At 38.2% G+C, this 14,817-nt stretch overlaps 1 protein-coding gene across 2 annotated transcripts in view; it reads right to left on the bottom strand.

The window, feature by feature from the left end:
- Positions 1-2,997: 2,997 nt before the first annotated feature.
- The window catches only part of RAD23B (RAD23 homolog B, nucleotide excision repair protein), a 35,828-nt gene continuing 24,008 nt past the window's right edge, over positions 2,998-14,817 (bottom strand). For both annotated transcript variants that reach the window (XM_026796030.2, XM_005491362.4), the window contains 5 exons: positions 13,923-14,050; positions 9,478-9,601; positions 8,416-8,543; positions 7,825-8,001; positions 2,998-6,019 (listed from right to left, as the gene is read on the bottom strand). In XM_026796030.2, coding sequence (XP_026651831.1) covers positions 5,906-6,019; positions 7,825-8,001; positions 8,416-8,543; positions 9,478-9,601; positions 13,923-14,050 — 671 coding nt within the window. In that variant the 3' untranslated portion in view covers positions 2,998-5,905. The remainder of the gene's footprint in view (positions 6,020-7,824; positions 8,002-8,415; positions 8,544-9,477; positions 9,602-13,922; positions 14,051-14,817) is intronic.

Below are 14,817 nucleotides of genomic sequence, written 5' to 3'. Positions count from 1 at the left end.
TCGCAAAGCTCCCCCCTCTTGCCAAGAGCAGTGGGTGAATTTACAAGCCTCTCCCACAGCAAAGAGTTAAAATTCAGCAGTGACAGCTCTCCATCCTGCTGCCACTGCCTGGGAGCAAAATCACCCTTGTTCATGGCAAAATGAGTGCTTCAGGAATGACCCTTTGCCACAGGTTTTGAGGGAAACACAGGCACCCTTCAACTAGATTTAGAAAATGGCTTTTTGTGTATTCTGCCTCCTTTGTTTGTGTACTAGAGAGCCACTTACAGCAAATTCTGTGAAATGTGAAAAATACAGCTATGTACACATTTAGAAACAATTTCTTACTGCAGCTGAAAAAGAAATTGCAGCTTTCTTGACTTACAGTCATGTTTAATATATTCCAGTAGCTTCTCATTTTAACCCTGCTGCTCTTCCAAGAATGAGTGTTCCAAGGTTTTTTTCAGCTTTCCATAGGTCACAGCTCAGATTTTAGGACACTCATGGATCACAAATTACATTCATGCTCAAAAGGCACAATCCCATCAGGAACAGTTGTCCAAATGGACTCTGCAGCTTTGCTCCAACAGGGTCCTGCACAGTCCTGCCCTTTGCAAAAGGGAAATTTGATATTTTAACATGGAGACAGGGGAAGCAAGCAGCATGTTTGTTAATATGAAATTCATGCTTTTAGGCAGATAATTTCTATCACTTCAAGCAACACAGAGACTCAGAAACAAAATTTATTTAAATTACTTTTTTCCCCTCTCCACCTTTAAGCAGGAGACCTCAGTGCAGTCAGTACTGTATCACATCTGTGAGGTAAATGCCAAGGCACACACTGGTTTGTTTCTTTTTACTGCCCTCTTCATCGCCCTCAGAACTGGTTTTAGCACCAAAGCACTACACAAAAAGCTACTGGATAAGCTACAAGAAACAAGTAATTTCTTTGTCTTGGAAGTGTCCCTATAGATAAACATCAGTTCTGCTCCATCCATCTCTTATTTATATATCCAGAGTGCCACCAAAGGTTTGCTCATTCTGACTCCCCATTTGCCCCTGTCACACCACTCTGTTCTTTTATCACTTGTAACTCTCCCAGGCATTTCCTTTCACACACACTGCCAATTCCAGGTCCAGAATCCTCACCTCAACCTCCCTATGGAGATTTCTATCCCAGATGTTCAGCACTTTTATTGTCCTGGTTCATATCCCACCCTGAAGACTATTTCCTGCCCCTTTTCCTATTCTGAAATACTATTCCATCCTCCAACAGAAGCTGGTAGTGCTCCCTTTGGAGCTGGCATGCTTTCTCCAATAATGAAAAGTGAAAAAGAAAAAAGAAAAAGGAGATGTAGAGTAAAGACAAGGCAGTGGGGGTGGGAAGAAACAAGCTTAACTGAAATATATAATTAAAACTACGCGTCTGACTTTGACAAGACTTTGAACAATTCTACAGATACAGCCACACAGACATGTGGGAGACATTGCCTTTTTTTTTTTTTTTAATCTTTGGCTGCTGCACATTTAAAGTCAAATGCTTCACATTACAAGGACAGCAACCAGCCCTTCCCCTGGGATGGCAAACAGCTGCCTGCTGGTGTATCTGGTTACTCCTCTGTCTATCACATCTAAAATCTCTTATCTCAGACAACAAGAATTCCAAGGATGCTGCTCCTTGCCCTCAGCCCCACAGAGTACTCACATTTATGAGTGGAGCTGTATAAAAATAGAGAGGACACCTATTTTGAAAGACACTTTGCAGTCCAGGTCTCTGAGGCATAACTGTGGAGCACACACAACACAAAACCTTAAGGACTGTTTTTAGTGCCAGACCTTCAGCAAGTGGAGGCACACAGCAGATAATGCTTTGTAACAGCTCACCAATTTTCCATTTGGAAAATGCCAAAGCAAAGGGATGACGTGGAAGGAAGACCTTCAGACTCTACAACCATTAAGTTATTCCAGACTACTACCATTATTGAAGAGCAGGTATTTGTCTTTATTAGTTTCACTGCAGTTTGGACAGGAAATGCCAGAGATGCTGGTGTCTTCATGAAAATGTGCTTTGATTACAACTGGAGTTAAATTGTGTGTGTTTAACATTTATTTCTCTTGCACAGAAGGAAAGAAACTGAGTCCTGATAAAAACCCAGGAAGTTTCATGACCTTTTTTTCCTCCCCCTCACAGGTGCTATATTCCATGAAGAAATATATCAATACAAAACTGGCACTTGACAATTACAATCAGCAACATCAGCTGCAGTCTGCAGATACAGGCATCAGCAGCAGTCATGCATTCAGTGGTAACGCAATACTTAAATTTTTCCTATACATCACTTAATCACCACTTAAAGCAGGTGAAATAAGCCTGCTTTTCTGGATGGTTTAGTGAAGATACAAAATTTTGTAAATTGTGGCTTCATAACTACATAGTGGTGGTTGTAGCTGTGTTAAAATAATGTTTTCAAAGGATGGTGTGCTAAACACTGCTAGCATCCCAAATCAGGCAGGGAAAAACTAAAAAGGTTAGTGACAAAGCTGTTCTCCCCACTCCCACCTTATTTTTTCCATTGAACTAGAGAGTATTTTCAAATTCTAGGTTAGTTTTGTGCACAGAGCTGGATTTAAGAGAAATCAGAAAAAAAAAAAAAGAAAGATGTGGCTACCTCCAAAACTCTATAAAACCAAATGAAATATCCAATGACATCACGGGTGACAAATCTGCATGCAGTATTTGAGGACTTGGCTTTGTGTCTCTGCTTGATTCATTCATGCACGTTCTTGAAGTGAAGCTCAACCCAGCACTCCAAAATCAGTCACAATCTGGCTTCAGGAGTGATTATCTCACATTCCTAAAAAGTTCTGTTAGTGTGGGGTAATAACAGGGCATTTAATCAATAAGATTGCTTGGGTTTTAGCTGGATTCATCAGGCAGCTCTGGACGAGGTAAATGAACCACAGCATCAAAATGCAGCTGTAGAGAGGACTTAAGAACAGACAACTACAGAATTAATATGACTTCAGAGTAACTTTTTAATCCCAATTAAAAGTGCATCATAAATAGCTTTCGTCTAAGCAGATATTCAGAAGTTTTACAACAAAGGTAAGGACTACAGTACCAAAACTTAGGAAGAAATACTTTTATTTTCTCAGCTACTGTTCAGAAAGCCCTGAGGAAACTGATCCCCAAATCCCTAAGAGATCTGCAGCAGAGAAGCTGAGCAGCACTCTGTGCAGACAACTCCCGGTAGTACTTGGTAGAAAACGAGGCACAACATACCTAGGCAGCTTGCTCAGGTCACACCTCCTCAACACCACATGAATTCCATGTATTCTTCCCTTTTTGGCAGCTACTACAAAGAGAGACATGATTCTCCCCTGGCAAGTATCCCGCTATTGGACAGGTAACAGTTTTTGCTAGCATGTAAGGTCAGACACCTGTTGTTCATCAGAAGTCACAAAAACACTGTTTCACTGCTGGAGAAAAACGGGAACAGCATGACTAGTAAGGCTTCAAACACAGCAGCCATAAATCCCTCAGTCACTCAGCATACAAAGTTACAAATGAACAAAGCTACTAGCTCTTTTTTTTTTTTTTTTTGCCTTTTTTTTTTTACAAAGAACAAGCTCAACAGACTTTAATTCAAATACATTTATAATAAGTAAACATTTCAAAATCAAAATTGGAGGGAGTGGACTGAAACACCCAGACATTCTTGCTTTACTCTCCACCCTCCTAGAGAAGGAATGGTTATTTCTCAGAGCAGTTTGATCAGTACAGAAGACTCCCACAAACTAAAAGCTTTTGTCTTAGTTAGCTATCAGCTATGTAGTAAAAGTACATTCAAGAAGTCCTTGTATCAATTTGGTGTTTTTCAAGTACCTGGCAGCTGGTCCTTTTACAGATAACAAACAGCCCCTTTTGGCATGCAGTGTTAAACCAAAATCCATCTCTCTCAGTTCACAGACAAACTGAGAATCCTATTTAGATGGTGTTTACTAGCTGACTCAGGTAATTAATGTTAACTTCTCTAAAATGAAAACATTATGAAAGACTTATTTTCTATTTAGCAGTATCACATCTCCTATTGATAGATTTGGGTTGTGCTACTGATCACTTAGACGACATTCACCTAAGAAATTTTAAAAGAATAAAATCTGAATAATTAAAATACACACTATCTGGAAAAATATCACAGATGTATAAGAATAGAAAAAAAAAGTAAAAGGCTTTAATACATTTCATTGTTTTGTGCAGATATTTTTACAGACTATGGCCAATCAATGAAGAAATGAAATACAAATGTTTCAGTCTTTTTAGCTCATTTTTCAAGACACTTGACTTGTACTTTGAGCTTAAGTAGTAGCTAAGTAGTTAATCCACTGATAAACAAACTCAGCAGAAAATAATTTTTTAGTTGTACCACTAAATCATTAAAATCATTAATATCACTAGTAGTACAGGAATTCAGTTCTGTACCACTAATAATATTTTTTCCTGGTTACTGTAGAGGTAAATTTGTAATCCAGGTAATTGGACTACAACAGTAGAAAAAAATCAAACTATCCCCATGTTGTGTTCAGGTAATGTTGCACAGAACAGCTTTAGATTAAATTTACATTTGTTTTTATTCATAGTATTGCAATGATGGGCAAAATTACCTCTAAAAGTAAACATGTATAAAAAAAAAGATTGTGAACATTTTATGATGACTAAACAACATAAATGATAAGTAGGTACGAAGAAGTAAGATTCAAAACTCTGTAACCAGAGTTTATTTTCAATATAAAGTTTCGAGTGTCAATTCTTTTTACATTGGAATAAATTCATAGTTTGCTTGATATCTCAAGTTTTGAACTTCTCATCCTTAAAAAGTGAATAAATCCCCAAAAGTCCTTACTTAACAGAAATAGCTTGAACACTACAATCTAGTCAAGAGCAACAGAACACTTACAGCTGTACTATAAAAGCTGGTTCAACAAAGTTGGGAAGGTAAAATTTGATTTGATAAATTCTCATTGCAGCAGACAAAAATGAAGCTTGCATTTTGTTTGTTGGCAGAAAAAGAATATTCAACTCACTAGAGTGCATATAACAAAACCAAACATGCAATCTATTGCTTTTAAAACTTTTACTGCAAGATAACATTAAAAGAACAGTAATTAGGTATCTATATTTTTTTTCCCAAAGAGAAAATATGTAAACAGGATAATAATTTTTTTCTGTATGTATATAGTTTCTCAGATCATTTCAGGGGGACAAAGGAGGGGGTGGTGTTTCTCAATAATCAGGACACTTTTAACTGTAATGGGTTTTCATTGCAAAAAAAAGTAAAAAGCCAACACTGCTCTAATTCAGCATTAGACAAAAATACTGTGTCTCTTGCACTACTTTAACACAGCTGAAGAATGAAAACCCGAATACTCCTATTTTGGCATTCGGGATTACATTTGCTCAGATCTTTTAGATTTCACAAAGCTGCTATCCAGTGTTGCCATGAAATACAGACTGTAAAATCTACGTAGCACAGGCTACTTCCAAAGTCAATACTAAGTGGAAAGGAACATGAAGCAGTGCATTACACTACATTTCTGGAACTAGTACAGTAAGAGTGAAAACCTAGAAAAAGTTAACCTACAGTTTACAGAAGGAACTAATTATCTGCAGAAGCTGATTTTTTGGTTGAATATATATTTTTTGTTTTTTACACTGTGCGATTTTCTGCATCTGCTAATTTAAAACAGACATTGAAAACTTGTTGCTTTCTTTGCTTTGTTTGCTATGTTCTCCCTTCCACCCACCCCCTATATTCCATACACTAAGCATTATGAATGTAAGCCCAGATATCCTAGACAATCCAGTGAACAGAGTTAGTGTAATGCACTGGTGTGAGGTGTGAAATTAAAAAAAAAAAGAATTCTCTCAGTCTTCATCGAAGTTCTGCTGTAGAAGAAAGTTGGCAGCCAGGTTTTCATTCTTCTCGCATGCGAAATACGCCTGTATCACAAGTCCTTCAGGAAATCCTAATGCCTTTAACTGAAGAAAAGAAACATATTTAGGAAGTGCATTTTGCATGTCAGGCTTCTTTGTATGTCTTTGTGTCTTGAGATGTCGCTTAAGCAATTACTGCCTTCTTGAAAATAACACTGCTGCCTAGCTCAATGCAGATTTTAGCGAGTGAAAAATAAGGTGCTGCTTCTGCCTTTAGTAAAGAGGATCCTCACTTGAAAAAGTGACTGGATTAAGTCTAATGAACCACCATAAAAACTTGTCACTTCTTTAGTGACACAGTAAGCCTAAAACAGACCTGGATCACAGTATTGTCATGAAGTAACGGCACATTGCACTGCTGCAGAAAAAAAAAACCAAACAACTTCAAACAATGCTCATTTTAAGCAATTATACAAAGCTCCAAAGGACTTTTAACAAAAAATTGCCTGGAACAAAAGCTCCCAGTCTGTGATCTTTAGTAGGCTGTCCAGCACATCACATTAGGCCATATTTTCAATTGTTTATCTTAAAAAAAATTAACTACGCACTGCAGCCAAGACAAGTAAGCTGAGAGCAATCTGGTTTTCAGAAGTCAAGGAATTAATTAACGTCTGGAACACTGCAACAACAGGGCATGAGAACATCAGAGAAGAACTTCTTACTGTGCCAAGGGTTTAGCCAGCACTTAGGGGCACTCAGCAAATGAATTCTTGTTTTAGCCGAAGGCAAGCACACTCCATTGTTTGGAGATTTTCTTAAAATCCTCACAGCACCTGCAAGGCATTTCATGTGTGGGGCAGATCAAATGACTATGAGAAAAACTGTGTCCTATTATCCCTCACAAGCCATTCTTAGATTTTATTTCTAGCCCACAGACAGCATGAAGGCATCAGCTGCAATACTAAGAAATTAAATCTTGAGGTTTGTCTTTCATGGAAAGAGAAAGAAGGATCTTTGCTGGGTTTCAAAACAGGCAGTAGAGGTAATAAAGTTCTGCTGCATAAAATTACTTTAAAAGAAAATGCAACAGACTAAAGATGATCTGTGAATAAGTACGTGGACAAATAGTTTTATTAGACTAATTTTATAATTTGCCAATTTCCTCAAGATCTAGAGAACTAACACCTAGATTCAAATAGGTATCTTCTAATGGTCCTTACTTAAACTTTGGTTTTGCCAGATGAAAAAACATTGTCTTTGGGGTACCAAACCACTACCACAGTATGACAAAACTCTTGTAATCTGTTCTGAGAAAAATCTCAGAGGCACTGCCATCTATGCAAAACCACATTTGGTCAGTAACACAGTATTTATGAATGCAATGTACCACCTCAGAGTATATTTTCACGCTCAGCCGTACTTTTAGAAAATGATAATTAACTAATTGTCATGGACAGACAACTGGGCAAAGTTTTGACTTCAACTGATCTACTTAACTATGAGTGTTCTTACTTTTCAAGTACTTTGCAAACAGTGCTCAAGCAGCCAGGCCTTTGTACCTGGAGACCTGTCATGGCATGATCTCAAACAGCACTGGCTGAGGCTTTTGCAAGAGAGATTACTTCCTGAATAATTCCTGAATAAAATGGGAAACCCATTTCCATCATCAATTATCACAGGATGGTCTCTGATCACTTAAAATGCTCTGCTTCTTCTCAGTAAGACAAATTTAAGATATTTTAGACTTAACTGCTATAAAGCAAGAGAAGATATGATTTGAAACAAGTATGAAAATACCAAACAAGATGCAAGAACTACTGAGCCAAACAAAGTTTAAGTTAGGTAGGTCTTAAGCATGCACTGGAGTCAATACCCAACAGCCACAAGAATTTCAAAGAAGAAAGGCTCACCCTTTCTATAGCTTCTTTTTCCTGAGGTGTTACTTGAATGTAGTTCATATGAGCATTCCCAGCATCTCCTATTCCTCCAGTGCTGGCACCATCATCACTGCCACTTAAACCCTGGCGCGACTCTAGAACTGGCTCATTCAGCATGTGAATAAAATGTTCCTGGTGCTGGCTTATTTGCTGTGATGCACAGAACAGTAAAAGAAACGTGTATATTTAAGTAATTGGAGTTTAAGTGTGCCAAGAGACAAGTAAAAATGTTTCTTTTCAGAGAATTAAGAAGTCAAAGGGACGTGCAAGAAGTGCACAGAAAAATATTGTTATATCTAACAATAAAAAATGCAATTTTAATGTTTCAATTCAACTGCAGTGATCCCTCCCCCTTCCTCACCCCCCTCTGTACCTCTTATGAAGTCTCAAATTTGTATCCAATGTCACAGAAAATACATTCTGTACAGCAACAACTGCTGAAAAGCCAGCAATAGAATGTTGTAACTGCTAGTAACATATTGTCCCAGACAACATCAACATATGACACTCTTGCAAAAGCTAAATCAGAATTAGTAAGCATTATTTTCTAGTTTTAAGATCCACCTGCAGTAGCTGGGGGTTTTCCCTTCCAATTTGCTGTAACAATGCTGGCAACAGAGAAGGATTTTGCTGGATAATTTGTCTCATCTGCTGGAACTGAGGCTGATTTCGTAAAAACTCAAGTGGATGTCCTGAAAAAAAGATCAGTGAAATAACATGTTTTTTTAAAAAGTTATGAGAATCTTAATAAAATGCATACCTACACTGCAATTTTAGACAGAAACAGGACATGAAAGTGGACAACACACCACTCACTGAAGAATAAAAGAATTTGCTTCCTCACTTTAGCTTTAAGGAAAACATCTTTATTCTAAGATTAAACAATGCATTTCCTTTTCACCCAGTCTTCTCTTAAGATCCAACAGCATTGTTCTTATCTCCAACACTTTCCTCTGGATGTCTCAACTCTGGTTCATCTAAAAAAATCAGACACATCTACCCAATCCACTGTCTTGTCGCTTGTATCTTGAGCACCATTTCCAGACAGACCTTTCCTACCCCTTCATTAGCACCTTTCATGTATTTATCTACCTCCCTTTAAGAGGGAGATAAATTCTTGATAAATACCCTTCTCTTCAGCAGGCACCAGCCACTGCCAAAGTGCCACACTGCTGAGTGAGGAGTCCTCGGTAATTTATAGGTCTCTCCAGTGCTACACTTCATGGCTAAATTTCAGGTTTTTCTCTTGATATCCCAGCTTCTGTGTGGGAAATATATTATATAGTCACAGTGGACAGTCCCCAGCCAGTCACAGAGTAGAAAGTCAGAGGTTAAATGAGAGAAAACACAATCTGTGTTTTCTCATCTGTGGTCTTGCACTTCAGAATCCTCAACACTGAATTAAAGAAATTGTGCAAGTTCACTGCATTTTTTGAAAACTTTGCACACAACATAAAACAAGCCACTTGTCTCAAGAAAATACCACACCTGGAATTACCATGTTAACAGCTCTTACCCAATTCCCTCTGAAGAGCTCACAAGCACTTGGAACTTAAAATTGATTTAAAAACAGATTCGTTAAGAGCACATTGTTTATCACATCTTCTCCAATACAGCCTTTCTTACCTCCTAGTGAACTAGTAGTCGTGGGTATGGTTGCTACTGCTGCTGCCACTGCTGAAGACTGAGATGCACCAGTGCTTGGCGGTTGAGGGGGGTCAGCCACAGCCTGATTATCTCCAGGTATCCCCTAAAGCCACAGTTCACATCAGAATTACCCACAGAATGCTGACAGACACGTTTCAACTGCATGCAGTATTTGGGTTTCAGAATGAAGGGGGAAAAATAAAAACCTTAATGCTTTCACTGCAAATACAAGGTAAGATCCTATGAGTTATACATTTGTAACTGACAGAGAACACTGTGAAAAGATTAATTTTATTTTTTGGCAGGAAAAATGTGTGGTTTGTATAGAAAGGCAGTAAAGCATGCCCTGCATCACTTTAAAACACACTTTGCCCAATGAAATATACTTGCTTTGAATCCTGTTTAAAGATATTTGAAGTCAATGAAAAAGTTAAACTAAATACACTGTTACACTATGTTATACTGTTGTGCAAAAGTGACACTACAGCAACAAAATGCAGTACAAAATGCTAAGATTAACAATTCCATACAACTGGCAAGGAACTGAGACGAGATACAAGAACACAGCTCTTGGGACCTCTTTCCTCAATGAAAAGGTGTCATTCACAATATCTTAAAGGTGAAAAGGTCACCCAGCTTTAACAAGTTTTAAAAACATAGTTAACTTTTGCTTTTTGTTTATTTTTTATGTGCAGGCAACTTTATATAGGAACTGACTGCTCAGAGGGCTGAAACGGACAAAGCTAAACCACAATATTACAATAAACTAGAACTCCGGTTATACAACAATGATACCTCACTCTGCTACTTTTCTCCTGCATGGAATTCCTTCCTACCCTAACCCTGCCTTCCTCACCGGCACTGAACTCCTGCACCAAGTCTGTCCTTTGAATCTCCCTTTCTGAAGCCTGGAAACTTACTTATGGGAGAGACACAAAGAATATTATAACAAACCCTGTTGGAACAGGCCAGAGAAGTTACCCAAACAAGGGCCACCCACTTGTGTTGGGGAATCACAAAATGTAAGGAACTGAGTGGGTGAAAATATTACAGAGCTACAGGGTAACCAGACAATGAAGAGGTTTGTCAAGCCTACCATAAAAATCACTGGTAGGTAAGGCAGATTAAAAGTCCTGCTGTAACATGATCTTCACATGGTATGTTCATCATTACACCTGAACAAAAAGGACAAATATGCAGCTAATATAGAGGGCACATCTAGAAAGGGAGAGTTGGACAGTGCTCTAAGCAATGCTCTTTGCCTTACCTGTTAATTAAGACACACATCAAGGTATAAATAACCTGATCATCAAGTGCACATTTAAGGCACTCAGGGGAATAAAGGCAAGATTTCCCTGTCACACACTTCATTACCTTCACATGGCTCAGTGAGCTCAGTACACATCCCTCCCTCTGCTGAGGGGGAGGAAGATTCCATTCATGGTATAATTCTGATGTAACTCTCCCTTATCAGTGACTTACAGAGCACTGATTAAATACCTTTCCCATCAAATCAGTCATTTCTGGCAATCCAAGTATAATGTAACAATTTGGGTTAATCTTATGAAATTACTAGTTGATTTCACCTATTCACAGGCACACGTCATCACTGCAATCTGTGTCCAGATCAAACAACATGTGCTTGTTTAAACTCCTAAGTTTGCTCTTGAATGGAAGGACTGTGTAAACCAGTTCAAACAAATTTACTTAGAAATTATTTGTCATCTTGAACATCATCTTAACTCTTGAACACAAGCTTGAAGTAGCCCTCTCCAACAGAGACTGTGTACAGTTGCAATCAGACAATGCCAGTGAGGCGTATGGACCTTGCTCACACAGCCACACAACAGAATAAAGCATGATATTAAACCACACACAAGCCACTCTGAATGCAAACACTGCTTGGACAGCAAAAAAAGGCCACTGTTGCCTTATGGAGGATGAAACAATTGTTTACTGTTTAACGGAGCAGTACAGTGGTTTTTAGCTGACATTGCTCTCTGCAGGGCAGTAATCACATCAGATCCAGCTTCTGCACAGAACAGAGAACAAAATAGTTCCAGCTGGGAGGTACTTAAAATGATCATCTAGTCCCACTGACTGACCAATGCGTGGCTGACCAAAAGTTAAAGCCTGTAAAAGGCATTGTCCAAGTGCCTCTGAAACACTGACAGGCACAGGATGTTGACCACCTCTCTAGGAATTATGTTCAGCATTTTACAATACTCACACTAAAAAATGTTCCCTAAAAATATCCAGACAAAGAGGCTGGCTACAGCAGAGATGACAAAACTCCTTCTTAACTAGAGGTTAGGAAATCCTCGGCTGAAAGAGAGATCTGAATGGAAATACCTCCAAAGATGAGTCAGGTGCATAGAAAAATAAAGATCATATTTTGCAACTCCTTCCACAACCACAGGATTACATCTATAATCCTCAATGATCATGCCATGAAAACTGAAGGACTTGCCATCTGAACCATGGACAACAAGTGGCCTCTTGAGGGCTCATTTGAGGAACAGCTGTGCTTTAATTAAGGTTTAAGTCCTTTCCAACACCTTACCCTCGCTGTACCCAAGTTCTTCAAACCTGGACAGTGTTGTTACACTTAATAGATCTCTAATGTCTTGTCCTAATCTGCAGAGTATATAAAAGGTAGTGCTGATGATAGTTTGGACACAAGTATATGTAGAGAGAGGGTCAAAGAACAGTGTCGTCAACAGATCAGATCAATAGTGGCTAAAAGAAACTTCTTAATATGCAGCAGGAAAGTAAGGGACACTTCAGACCCCAGCAGATCCAGAACAGTTATAAAGACCATTTACAGCAAAAGGATTCTTCTAGAAGGACAGCAAAAAGTCTGCCATCTAATATGGTCTCCAAGTGCAAGACCATCCCTCCCTACTCCCTTTTCCAGCGGGAGGAAGAAAAAAGAAAAGGTATTTTCCAGGGAAGGATAACACAACACATAAAGGGACATCTTACATAACCAAAGGACCCACTCTAGATACAGGACCTACTGAAGGACTAAAAATTAAGGATTTAATTTTAAGGATATTATAATAAGGATAAAAATGCAAGGACAGCTCATAGCAATCAATGCATTTGGCAGATGTGCCATGTAGCTCCATCATGGGGATACTCTATCTCTATCCTGGAGTTCCTGAACAGAAATAAACTAGAGGCGGGAATACCAGAAACTGAGTGCACAAGAGCTGCACACTGTGTGGGACTGCCACACACACAGCAGGCCAAACACTTACACAGGGGAGGCACTGAATTCATGGTGTATTTACAGACCAGATGAACAGTAAACCCAACATTTCTACAACATGAAAAACAAATGTTTAAACTTGAGGACTTTTGACAGAGAGTTGAGAGCTATTGCATTCACCCTTGCTTGGCCTAATGCTAGTTGGGAATTAAACTTTTCATATCTTGAACTCAAACCATTTGTTGTCAATTTAAAATCCGAAGATTACAGTCTTGGGAACATTAGTGTAAGTAGGAAGCATGCCAGGGACTTGAAGTTGTAACTACTGAAGGAAAACTTCATTAACAAAATTGAAGTTTTGTAATTGGAGGGTAAAGATGCCAGATTTCTTATCAATCAATCAGAAATTCAATCCACATGTATTTTGCAAGGATTAGGTCAAGATATCTGGTTGCCAGATTTTAATAAAGTTCAGATCTGCTAAAAGGAAAAACCTCATCAGGGGAAAAATGGTGTGCCAGAGCAAAAATTAAAAGTAACGGAAATACCGATTAATCAATAAAATTAGACAGATTCTACGCTGTTACAATTTACCTGTCAAATTAAGGCATACAATAAGAAAAAAATCCAAAAAAGCCCAGGATTTTCATTGAAGTGAAACTACATTTCTATTTCCTCTCATGCCAATGAAGTTAATTTAACTCTTCAAGCTTTATTTTATCAAATGAAAATGGCTTCTTTTCTAAAACAGTGCTGAAATGAAAACACCAGTTAAATAAAGCAGAGTTTAAAAAAAACCCTCTCAAACCTTTCTGTTTGTGAAGTATATTAAGAACACTGCATTGTTAGCAAAATCAGTGAATGGGAACCTAAGGAATGGTGATGATATGGATACAAAAGTATGACTAATCAATTAATGGTGTCACTAAGAGGTGACACAAAACCATTGGCAGTTAAAGCTATCATTGTAACTGGACATACTTCACAGACATATCCATATCAATTACCAAAAAATGTAAGCAAAGTGGAAGAGGTGGTTAGGGATTACTTCAGTGTTTTCTATAACACACCATGTCTGTCAAAATTTTGATCTCAGCTTTCCAGATGGCAAATGTCACCCTCAGCAACTGAGTAACGTTCAAAATAACACCAAAATCAAAGTGAGAGGTATTAAGTGGAAAACAAAGGTTCAGGCAAGGTAAGTGCTCACCATCAGAAGGTATTCCACTGCTCTGTCAGGGTTGTTGAAGCTGGCCCTCAGTGCTGCAATCACCTGCTCCCGCTCGTAGCCCATGGACATGATCTCAGTCACCATGTTCTCATAGGACTGACCGGTCACTACAAGTCACAGGACCATCATTTTAGGGGAATAAGATGAAAATAATCAAACACACACACACAAAAAATGTTTCAATGGGTAAGTGTAATTTCCACCTGAATTTCAGTCATTCATTGAAAAGAGTACTTCATATTAAACATGCCATGGTTCTGTGGCTTTAATTCCAAATATATTCAGTGGTTTCATTATGAATTTGATTGGAAATAGTGAAGGGTAATGAAGATAATGTAAACTTCTACTGACAAAAGCAGTACTTGTGATACTTCTGTACTTGTAATTGAAATAATGTTCTCTCTTCAAGTTTTCATTTAAGGTCAAGGGCATCCTCACAGCTAATATTCAATTCCTGATGTAATCAAGAGAAGTCTCCTGCAGCTTACATTTGGAAATGTATTAATTTGAAATCTGCCTGTCAAATTATTAGCCATTGAGGATTTTCCAAATAAAGACATTCTGCTATGCTGTTGTTAGATAGATGACAATTAGTGATTAGATATTGCTATATATTGCTACATGCTGGTGATGATGATCAAAGTAATTTAATCGACTTAATATGGACAAACTCAAATCATGCAGAAGACTTAAAAGTTGTATCTAGGAAACTCACTCAGGACTTCAGTGGGGGTTCAGGAAACCAAACCATCTCATTTAATTTTTAATTTTTATCCCACTCAATTTAACATTTGACTAGACATCCATCACATCAAATCCCCCACCCCTCACAGCAAAAATAGATGAAAACTATCCCACACCTGCAGCAATCAAG

Source organism: Zonotrichia albicollis, chromosome Z (assembly GCF_047830755.1).
Source record: "Zonotrichia albicollis isolate bZonAlb1 chromosome Z, bZonAlb1.hap1, whole genome shotgun sequence".
Taxonomy (NCBI): domain Eukaryota; kingdom Metazoa; phylum Chordata; class Aves; order Passeriformes; family Passerellidae; genus Zonotrichia; species Zonotrichia albicollis.
The sequence above is the reverse complement of the archived record's forward strand: the minus strand, read 5'-3'. Positions and strand labels throughout refer to the sequence as shown.